This window comes from Bubalus kerabau, chromosome 9 (genome assembly GCF_029407905.1).
Source record: "Bubalus kerabau isolate K-KA32 ecotype Philippines breed swamp buffalo chromosome 9, PCC_UOA_SB_1v2, whole genome shotgun sequence".
Lineage (NCBI taxonomy): Eukaryota > Metazoa > Chordata > Mammalia > Artiodactyla > Bovidae > Bubalus > Bubalus kerabau.
In genome coordinates this window covers 109,391,789-109,402,951 of record NC_073632.1, presented here as the reverse complement: position 1 = coordinate 109,402,951, position 11,163 = coordinate 109,391,789, and the positions used below count along the sequence as shown (strand labels likewise).

General features: G+C 53.5%; 1 protein-coding gene across 6 annotated transcripts in view; it reads left to right on the top strand.

The window, feature by feature from the left end:
- The first annotated feature begins 387 nt into the window (after positions 1–387).
- Positions 388–11,163, top strand: part of TBXT (T-box transcription factor T) — a 33,091-nt gene continuing 22,315 nt past the window's right edge. For 3 of the 6 annotated variants that reach the window (XR_008697914.1, XR_008697912.1, XR_008697913.1), the window contains exons 1-2: positions 6,209–6,462; positions 7,142–7,271. Coding sequence is in view for 3 of the 6 variants with exons in the window: in XM_055534716.1 (XP_055390691.1) it covers positions 388–593; positions 1,225–1,489; positions 2,468–2,602; positions 3,701–3,762; positions 3,879–3,940; positions 5,947–6,123; positions 7,142–7,271; positions 9,469–9,742 (1,311 nt within the window). In the remaining 3 variants the exon portion in view is untranslated. Of the gene's footprint in view, positions 594–1,224; positions 1,490–2,467; positions 2,603–3,700; positions 3,763–3,878; positions 3,941–5,946; positions 6,124–6,208; positions 6,463–7,141; positions 7,272–9,468; positions 10,415–11,163 lie in introns of those variants that run through there. The other 3 variants (XM_055534717.1, XM_055534716.1, XM_055534718.1) reach the window with 3 other exon arrangements.

Below are 11,163 nucleotides of genomic sequence, written 5' to 3'. Positions count from 1 at the left end.
CCCGCCCGGCGGGGTCTGATATGGCCGCGCGCGGCCAATGGGCGGCGGCCCCGGCGCTTCAAAGGGCTCGCGGCCCAATCCGCCGCGCCCCCCTGCGCCACGTTGCAGGCTCTATTTATGCCGAGGGGCGATTTTCCTTCCCAGGAGACCTACTCTCGTCCCTCCTTGCGGGAGTTCAAGTGGAATAACCTCCCCCCCTACCCCTCTCCCCCGCCCCCTCCTCTCCAGATCGTCGCCTTCCACGGAGGTCGGCGCTGGGTCTGTGCCGTCGCGGGTCTGGGCACTTCTTGGGTCTTCTTGGAAGAGCGGCCGTCTGCGGCGGCGAAGGTGGCGCTCGCGTAGCCAGTCAGGATTTGGGGGGGCGTCGGGGCGCGGGCCGGAGGGAGGATGACCTCCCCGGGCACCGACAGCCCGGGGAAGAGCCTGCAGTACCGGGTGGACCATCTGCTGAGCGCCGTGGAGAGCGAGCTGCAGGCGGGCAGCGAGAAGGGCGACCCCACGGAGCGCGAGCTGCGCGTGGGCCTGGAGGAGAGCGAGCTGTGGCTGCGTTTCAAGGAGCTCACCAACGAGATGATCGTCACCAAGAACGGCAGGTGGGCGCGCCGGGTCCCTGCCCAGCAACTAAATCTCTCCGCTAGTTTCCGCTCGGGCTGGGAATAGACTCGTGTGGCCTCTCCCTCTGCCTCTGGGCCTTCTTCGCAGAATTGTCACTTTCCTGGGGAGGACGGGGTGGCGTCCCTGCGGGCTCAGATAGTAAAGAAGCTGCCTGCTATGCGGGAGACCCCGGTTCTGATTTCTGGGTCGGGAAGACCCCCTGGAGAAGGAAATGGCAACAGGCTCCAGTATCCTTGCCTGGAGAATCCTGTGGACACGGGAGCCTGGTGGACTACAGTCCATGAGATCGCAAAGACTCAGACACGACTGAGAAACTAACACAACCCTGGGGAGGGGGACTCCCCCGGAACTCGGGGGACCCATGCCTCGCCCACTCTTGCCCCGGGCCTGACCCGTGTGCTGTAGCCTCTACCAGGTCCTGTCCCACCTGCCTCTGGAGGCCGAGGGATGAGGGATGGTGGGGTGGGCGCATGTGGATCTAGGTGAGTCCTGGGAAGGAGCACCGTGCGTGGCCCCTTTTAAGTTCCCAGGGGGAGCTTTGTGTCCCAAATGACAGATGCCCCTGCCTTCGGCCTCACAATCCCATCCGGGGTCCTCCTTCCTTTTCAGGAGGATGTTCCCGGTGCTGAAGGTGAACGTGTCCGGCCTAGACCCCAACGCCATGTACTCCTTCCTGCTGGACTTCGTGGCGGCCGACAACCACCGCTGGAAGTACGTGAATGGGGAGTGGGTGCCGGGGGGCAAGCCGGAGCCACAGGCGCCCAGCTGCGTCTACATCCACCCCGACTCGCCCAACTTCGGGGCGCACTGGATGAAGGCCCCCGTCTCCTTCAGCAAAGTCAAGCTCACCAACAAGCTCAACGGAGGGGGCCAGGTAGGTGTGAGGGGTGGGGGGCGGGGGCCAGGTAGGTGTGAGGGGTGGGTGGCGGGGGTCGACTCTAGGAGGGGCCTTCGACTCTGCACCTTCTCGTGGCAGAAAGTGGAAGGGCGCTGCTGGCCTGGAGCTGAAGTCTGCCTTCCTCGATTAAGACCTCAGTGTTGTTTATAGTAAGCTGATGACAGTAACACCCGGGCCTGGAGAGCGAGTGGGGAGAGGGCGCGAAGCCTGGCCTTTGAACAGGCAGGCAGTTCTCAAGCTTAGGGGAAACTTCTTCAGCCTAGCCTTCCGCTTCCCTGGGGTCGAGAAAATATGCATGTCGAGGGTAAGTGCTCACTTCAGAGCTGAATGTGCGCGTACTGACTGCTCGGAGTCTGCACAGACGTGCAAAGCTGTCCTTTTCTACAGATAGTCTTTCCTTGGGGAGTGTTCCCGAAAGCGGTGCTGGTGCTCAGGCATTCCAAGCTGTCTACAGCTGCCCTGGAAGCCACAGAACTCTGTTCCACCAGGTCGAGCACGTCCGGAAGGGCAGGCGTTGCCTCTGATCCTGTGCAGCGCCTCTCATCCCCTTTCCGACCTAGTCGTGGGAGCAGCGCCTGACGGGCCACCTACCACCTTCAACTTGTTCAGTCTCTCTGTCTTGTCCGACACTTTGTGACCCCAGGGACTGTAGCCCGCCAGGCTCCACTGTCCATGGGATTTTCCAGGCAAGGATACAGGAGCGGGTTGCCATTTCCTCCTCCAGGGTGTCTTCCCAATCCAGGTATCCCCCGTCTCCTGTGTATCCTGCATCTCCTGCATCGCAGGCGATTCTTTATGCCCCAAATCACCAGGGAAGCCCCCAGCATCAGCAGTAAAGACATTTTCCTGTGAGCTGCAGGAGTTTCTGCGTTTACATCAGGACAAATGGAAGTTTTGTTGTCTTTAACGGTGGGACTTTGAGGATCGCAGTTCCTGTGTTTGTGTCTCTCTCAGATCATGTTGAACTCCTTACATAAGTATGAGCCTCGAATCCACATCGTGAGAGTTGGGGGTCCACAGCGTATGATCACCAGCCACTGCTTCCCGGAGACCCAGTTCATCGCGGTGACCGCTTACCAAAACGAGGAGGTGAGGCGCGGGCAGTCAGTGGGCTCTTGTGTGTGTGTGTGTGTGTGTGTGTGTGTGTGTGTGTGATGAGTGTCCTTTAGAGTCTAAGGTTTAGACCGATAATTAATGCCTTTTCAAATAATTTCCCATAACAGTAAATACCAAACGGGACAGAAGGAGAAAAGTTTTAAAATAAGTACTCATTCAAGCACTTTCTCCTTTAGTTTTCCCTAAAAGTGTCTAAATCTAGAAGCATCCACTAAATGCTCAAAATGAAAAGATGATTCAAACATTCAGGTTCAGGACTGTAAGATTTCTTGAGAACAAGACTTCAAAGAGAGAGAGGTGTCTCCTTACTCTGAAAACCTTCCTGAAAGGGTCAGGGGGCACCCCTCCAAGTCTATGCTGTGTGAAGAGTCAAGTAGATACAGCATGCAGTTTAGAGCCTGTGAATCTGTGTCTACGCCTGACACAGACAAAGGACAGACAGTAGGTGATTAGCTGGTCAGGCTGAGAGTGTTGCCTGCCAGCCAGACTAGAAGTCACTCTCTCTAAGTGGACCTGGGTTATGTTTTGAGCCATGTTTGTTAGACGTGATATTTTTTTAGATATTTTGTTAGACATGCACACAGAATATTTTGTTAGACATGCACACAGAATATTGTCAGCAGTGAAGAAGTGAAATGAAAGTCACTCAGTCATGTCCGACTCTTTGGGACCCCATGGACTACACAGTCCAGGCCCGAATACTGGAGGGGGTGGCCTTTCCCTTCTCCAGGGGATCTTCCCAACCCAGGGATCGAACCCAGGTCTCCCGCATAGTGGGCAGATTCTTTACTAGCTGAGCCACAAGGGAAGCCCTTGTCAGCAGTAGATTAAATTTATTATTGTGAATTCCACTTAGGAAATCAGCATTTAAAAGCTTTACATAAATGTGCTGTTCTTTATGAAATATTATAATTACTTGTCTACTTCAGATTCAAATAGGAAAATATACCTGGAAAGAAGTCTGATTATATTTGAATATTTAAAGGGGGTACTGGTGGTACCTGATTTCTTGGTGCCTAATTAAGTCCTCTAACGAGCAGATACTAGTAGATGCAACTTCTTGTTTTTCAGATCACAGCTCTTAAAATTAAATACAACCCATTTGCAAAAGCTTTCCTCGATGCAAAGGAAAGGTGAGAGAATGCTAACGATACCCCTTGGGGGAAAAAGTGTGCAGAATGATGCGCTACTGCTGCAGATACTGTTTCCTGAATGTTCTCCTTGACCATTCAATACACTTTCTTGACAGAAGCGATCACAAAGATATGCTGGAAGAAGCAGGAGACGGCCAGCAGTCTGGGTACAACCAATGTACGGTTTGTTGCGCTCTGCCCAGGGGCACCTTGTCTCAGGGACTAGCCTGTCTGGGGCAGGAGGCTGGGGATGGAGAAGACAGAACTTCCGGGTGCCCCTGGGGAGCACACCGCTCTTGGCTGTGCAAGGCAGTGGCCCTGCGTGTTGATGCTGTTCCTACTGGTCATCGAACGGCTGGTCCTCAGCCTCTGCTCCATCGGGGCTTGCGGATGGCGTCCCCCCACCAGCTCACGGGATTTCTGACAGAGAAGCCTGGGTTCTTTTGCTTTGAGGCCCCTCCAGAGGCTTCCTAGGTGGCATGATGGTAAAGAATCTGCCTGCAAGTGCAGGAGACAAAGGAGACACAGGTTCAATCCCTGGGTCGGGAAGATCCCCTGGAGGAGGAAATGGCAACCCGCTCCAGTATTCTTGCTTGGGGAATCCCGTGGACAGAGAAGCCTGGAAGGCTACAAGTCCATGGAATCAGAGTCCATGGACACGACCGAGGGCTGAGCACACACGAGGCGGCTCCAGCCATGGCTAGGATGGATTGCTGAGACCCTGATTGGTGTTCAGACTCTGCTGTGTTGGGCAGGAGAAGAACTTGGCTCTCATCCACTCTGAGATGGTCTGTCTTTTTGTTAATGGCTGAGAACGGAAGGACCGTCTTTGGGACGGTGCTTCTGATCATGTGTAGCTCTCCTCCAGCTTGCTTCGGGGCTGGGAATGGCCCGCTGGGTCATGCTGGAGACAGCAGCTCGCAGGATGGGCAAGTCTGCTTTCAGTCTGGCCTCCTTTAGGAGTTAGTGAGGTAGTCAGTGGAGTGATGCAGGTCTGTAGCAGAGTCTATCAGGGGAAAAGGCTTTCTCTACCCATCCAGGCGGGGTGGGGACTCAGAGATGAGAAACTGGCAACGATTGGGAGAGAAAAGTTATTGCTGGCTGCTCACTTCTAAGTTCGGGAGGAACCAGAGTGGTGGCTTCCTCAAAGAACCGTTTTCCCTTTCTTTCTCTGTCTTTCTCCCTCCCTCCTTCTTTATCCTTCATGGAATACTTTAACAAACAGCTCTCCTAAGTGGCTCACGGCTGCCACCTCACAGAGCAGAATATGAACAACTGCTCTGGCCAGCCATGGGCCAGAGCTTTGTGGCCACGTCTGGACCCTCCTCTCGTTGGAATGCTGTCTGCAGTTAGAGTTTGGGACTTGGAGCCTGAGTAGTTGTCCTCCTAGTGGTTGATTTTCTGAAAAATTTTTTTTTTAAAGAGGAAAATAAAGGGAATGGAGAAGAAACGTGAGCTGTAAAGGAGGGCAGGGCAGTGTTGGAATGATTCTCTGATTGACCTGTAAGGTGGGAAAGGGTGAGCCGAATGCAGAAGAAAAGCGAGGAGAACACGGGTGCCCGTCCAGGCAGATGAGACTCCTCCGAGTGACGGTGTGGCCTGCAGCCGGGAGGGAAGCAGGGAGAAGCTGGGGGCAGGGCTCTCCCTGTGCGTCCTGAGTCTGAATTTTGTCTGTTTCAACATTTATTCACGCTCAGTAGTTTGGCCTTGAAAACTGACCTGCCTGGAGGGTCAGAACGTCGCGGGGGATATTCTGGGAGGATCCTGGGAGGGGGGACTTTTTGAGGAAGCCGCACGGCTGGCCGAGGTTGGGGTCAGTCTCCCAGGTTCTCGGGTGCCCTGCGCGTCTGGACACCTTGGCCCTTCTCTAGCCGCACGGGTGACGCCCACGACCCTGAAGCCTGGTCAGGCCCTCGGTGTCCACGGACCCTGAGGAGGAGACCCGCCGCTCCCTGGCCTCTGCCCCGCTGTCCTTTAGCTTCGTTTCCGGCCACGTGGCTTGTGGGATTTTAGTTCCCCGACCAGGGCCTGAACCGGGGCCCTCCGCAGTGAGAGCTCGGAGTCCTGAACCCTGGACCACAGGGAAGCCCCGTCTTGCCTGTTCGATGATGGAAGGGAGGCCGAGCGGGATCCTAGATGACGGAAGGGAGCCCGAGCGGGGTCCGCAGCGTGCTTCTCTCACAGCAGGGGGCTGGCTGATCCCCGGAACCAGCACCCTGTGTCCACCCGCCACCCCCCATCCCCAGTTCGGAGGCCCCCTCTCGCTCCCCTCCACGCACGGCTGCGAAAGGTACCCGGCCCTGAGGAGCCACCGGCCAGCCCCCTACCCCACCCCGTACGCGCATCGCAACAGCTCTCCAAGTAAGTCCCGAGCGGAAGCGGAAGGTGGCCGAGGTTGGGGATGCTGGGAAGACTTCCGGGAAGGGAGAGGCAGTCGGTGAGCGTCCAGGGAGCCGGCTCTTCACTGGCTCGAGAGGGACTTTTTGTGTCCACGTCGCTGCTGGCTCGACCACAGAGACCTCCAGGCCAGGGGCTTCGGGGTTGAATGTGACTGCTACCGCTTGAGCCTCTTTACTTTGGGACCCTGGCCCAGGCTTGCATGTTTTGTGAACCTTGTAAGGTGATGATGCCGGGCCAGCCAGGCACGAGGATTACTAGCTTGACGAGACGGAAGTGTGTTTCTCCAAGTATGAGTCCAGGGTCAGTGGCTCCAGCATCATCTGAAAACTCCCCAGACCCACAGAGTCAGAAGCTCTGGTGGTCCAGCACTTTGTGGTTTAACATGCCCCTAGGGGATACAGGCTTATCCCTGCCCCTAGGTGCAGGCTTGAGTGGTATGAACACTGGGCCAGACAGACCATGAAGACCCCTGGACCTAATTCCTTCTAACACCACGGATGCCCCAGACTTCATTTTGTCTGGCTTTGAAAGGAGGAAAAAAGCAAATGAACGCCATAAAACAATTAAGCAATTAAAGCTGATTTGAAATGAAAGAAGCTTATTTGGGAAGGAAATAGCAGTCCAGCTAGAGGCTAGATCATATTTTAAATTTTGCCTTGAGTAAATGGTTTTCAAAGCCCTTTTAATTCTTAAGCGATAATCCTTTGCAGAAAAGACAGGTAAAAATTACATTGATTTTTCAGTATAATTAATTTTTAATCGTGACTGGATACCTATTTCTACAGGATACCTATTGATCTAATGATAAAGAAAAAGCCTGGGTGCTGGAATATATTCCAATATGTACATTGACAATGAGTATTGGCCTCTGATGCCCGATAAAGCAGGTGGTGATGTAGCTCCAGTTGTTGGTAGCGTTTCAGTGTGTTTTGTCCCTCTTGGAAGCCCCCTCAGTAATGACACTTTCTTACATCTGTAGCCTATTCCGACAGTTCATCTGCATGTTTGTCCATGCTCCAGCCCCATGACAACTGGTCCAGCCTTGGAATGCCTGCCCACACCACCATGCTGCCCATGGGTCCGAACACTGGTCCTCCTGCGGGCTCCAGGTAATGCATGTCTGGGGAGTGAGGCAAAGTGTGGGAACGTGAGTGCCTGTGATGTCATCCCATCCCATCCATTAGCCTGTATCCTACTCTTCACTTACGGGTGACAGGTTTTTATTGGTAACTTGACTACTAGCCAGCTATGTCCGGGGCTCCGGGTTACATGACTGCTGTGAGTTCCTGCTTCAGCCTGTCCTCTGGGAGTTCAGTGGTGCTTTCAGGGTGGATGGAGCTGGAATCTCATGGTAGGGAGCAGGGACCCTCTCCTGGCTCTGCTGTTTACTGGTTTATGTGATGGACAAGCCTCCTGAGCGTCGCTTCTTCAGGAAAAGGGCACCAAACAACCCCAGCCTCAGCCCATCTTCACAGGCTTGTAGGTGTACAGGATTGTGGGGTCAGTAGGTGAATCTTGAAGACAAGTTTCCAGAACCTCTTTTGACAGGCGCTATCAAATTAAGGAAATATATTTGTTGGATTTCTGTGGATATAGAATCAGGGTGTTTCTTCACATACAGGTAACTTGAAAAGAATGATGACTATTTTATTATTAACTTTAAAATTGTATAGAGGGAGGTTGGCTTCAAAAAATCAAGCTGGTCGGTCAACGTATTATATTTCTTCATAGGATTTTTATAATAAAAACTAAAATGACAAAGCGAGAGCCCTTTCCATGTTTTCTAAGGAGGAAATGAGTCAACGGTATTAAATGATTGAACAAGTTGGCTCACAGCAAAGTGAGTCTATGGACAAGGCACCTTGACCTCAAAAGCAGTGCCGTTTCTGTGTGGATGCTTGCTCGGTTGCTCAGTTGCGTCCGACTCTTTGGAACTCCATGGACTGTACAGAATATCAGAATTTGCCTAAGATCTTAATTCTTTATGTTTAGGAAGCAATTCCTTTAAAGTTGGAATCTAATGTCTACTCTTAAAAATAGAGCAAGTAATACATAACCAGGAAGCCTTTCCAGGGCTCCGAGGTCACCTAGAAGACTGCGGTGAGTCGGATGACCTGCAGGTTACAACGGGGTCCCCCTGAGGACTCGAGTGCATCTCGGAGCCTTGCTGCCTTTCATCTGTAAAATGGGGAGAGTCCTCTGCCTCACTCCATCACGCCTGTTTGCAAGTCCAAGGGCATCTGAAGTGCAGGACGTGGCCTGGTCAGCCGCATAGCCCACCACAGCCTAAGCCCTCCTTGTTCATTTACGGAAGGATTGATTCTGCTAGAAGAGAGGGACATTTTCCAGAAGCAAAACGTCAGGCTGGTGTAGTGTTGGTCGGGACTGTGTTCTCAGACAGGGGAGGGCTAATGTCCGTTTCCAGTTCCTTCCTTCAGGGATGGGGAAGCAGAGCCTCGAAGGTGGGCTCGGAGCAAGGCTCACCTGACGAAGTGGGTTAACAGGGGTTTGCTTCCAGGTCTGAGTCCTGGGGCTCTTCCTTCTCCCGGGGCCACGCTGACATGTGCTGACACATGGTGCCCACGGGGAGTCACCGGAGGATGCCCTCCACCATCCGTGTTTGTCTCCCTCGTAGGAATGACTAGCTTTTTTTTTTTTTTTTTAAAGATTTGTTTATTTACTAGTTCTTTTGGCTGTGGTAGGCCTTCATTGCTACGCAGACTGTCTCTAGTTGTGGCGAGTCGGGGCTTCTCGTTGCGATGCCTGCTTTTGTGGCCGAGCACGGGCTCCAGGGTGTGTGGGCTTCAGGAGCTGCGGCTCACGGGCTCTCCAGAGCACAGGCTCAGTAGCTGTGGCTCGTGGGCTGATTGCTCTGGGGCACGTGGGATCTTCCCAGACCAGAGATTAAACCCGTGTCCCCTGCCCTGGCACGTGGATTCTTAACCAGGACCACCAGGGAGGCCCAGGAATTACTAGTCAACACAGATGTGTACGCACATCCTCTGAAACATTGGACTCGGTGCATCTGAGAACTTGGATTCTCAGCTTGAGCACAAAGCTGGGGTCTTTGGAGTGGAAGCTAACAGTGCATGTTGAGGCGTTTTTAGGCGGCTCCTAATGATTTTGTTTCTTGTGGGCAGATGAGACGTTACCTCTCTCCGTGTCTGAGTGTGATTTAATCACACAGAGGAAATGAGCTGTTTATGCCCCGGCCATCTGGGGTGGGGTTGGCGGGGGTCTCTTGTCCCCTCCTGCAGCGCCTGACCAGGTCTCTGACCCGTCTGTCTCCCCACTTTTCCATTTCAGCCAGTACCCCAGCCTGTGGTCCGTGAGCAGCGGCGCTGTTGCCCCGGGTGCCCAGGCGGCGGGTGTGCCCAGTGGGCTGGGAGCCCAGTTCTTTCGAGGCTCCTCCGCCCACTCTGCCCCCCTCGCCCACCCGGTCTCGGCATCCTCCTCGTCGGGGTCCCCACTGTACGAGGGGGCCGCCACGGCCACAGACGTTGCCGACAGCCAGTACGACGCCTCGGCCCAGGCCCGCCTCCTGGCCTCGTGGACCGCCGTGTCGCCCCCGTCCATGTGAGCTGGAGCCTGTGCCTGAAAGGAGGCCGGGACTGCAGTGTTTGAGTGGCAGTCTCATGGGGTGCGGGAAGGGGGTCAGGCCTGCTAACCGCCCTTCAAAGGAAAGAGGAAGAAGGTTCATGTTCTGTTATGTATCAGGGGTCCCACTGCCAGCGCTGTGCTTCGTCCTCCGTGGTGGCGATGCGTCCTGGGTCCTTTCTGTGCTGCGGGTGAATGCAGGTGTGGAAGCAAGGCGGGGGCCTCCCTCGCCAGGACCCGCAGTGACAGTGACCAGCCAGCATCCAGAAGCCGCGTTTCTCTTACATACAGCCCAGAGATGCCTCTGGTGCATCAGGCTTTGTAAGTTCTCCGGTCATACTCTGGGGAGATAAAAAGCACGCTTCCAGTTCTCCTCCCCGTTGCTTTCCAGTAGCTTCCAGGTCCCTTTGGGACCCCTGTGGCTGGGCTCCTAGTCGGAGCCCAGCTGAGACAGAATTGAGCCACTCTTGGGGGACAGCAGATGGTCATTGAAACAACAGTGTCCAGCTCTGATGCTAGAATGTTTGCTTTTGAGCATAGGTAGCTGATCTCTTGTACTGTTAAACCGACAACTGTTTATGTTTTTCTTTTGACAAACTAGCCAAAGACAATCAGCAGAAAGTATTTTCTGCAAAATAAAGGCAATGTGCAAAATTCGGTTGGTCTCGTTATTATTTAAAACCCTTCTTTCGGAATGAGACTTTGCTCGTGCTTACGACTGTCCTGGAGGAGCTTTTCAGTCTGTGATGGACTTTAACGTTTTATCCAATCAGTGGCAGGACTGGAAGTGAAATGTTCATGTATTTATTTACTCAGTAGATAGACTACGTTGCCACAAAAATGCAAATGACGTTAAATGATTTTCAAGAGAGCCGGCACTGAGGGGTGAATGTGGATAGTGACGGGATGTAGACCATAATGATGCCATGAAGATCAAATGGGATGTTTAGTCCATTCAAGCAAGGATACATAGAGGGAACTGGCAAAGGCTTACAGTTCGTAGGTGTCAGGTGTGGCCACCACAGTCGTTTGCTAGTAAGGTTTCCCAGGAGTGAGTCAGAGCCACACCTGCGCTAGATCGGGGCAATTTCTCCACCTAGTGGCAGAACCCTTACTTTAATCCTAGTAGTTCAAGCTCAATATCTATGAGTGTGAACCTAGAATTGAAGTGTCAAGGGCTGCACCTTTGGTGTGTCTGTGCCTGCTTTCCAGTCGGGCCATGCTTCTTGTAAACTATTTGCCACTTGAAAGTTTTTCTTGGTTTTATTCCTGTGTGTGTGTGTTAGTTGCTTGGTTGTGTCTGAGTCTTTGTGACCCTATGGACAGTAGCCCGCCAGGCTTCTCTGTTCATGGGATTCTCCAGGCAAGAATACTGGAGTGGGTTGCCATTCCCTTCTTCAGGGG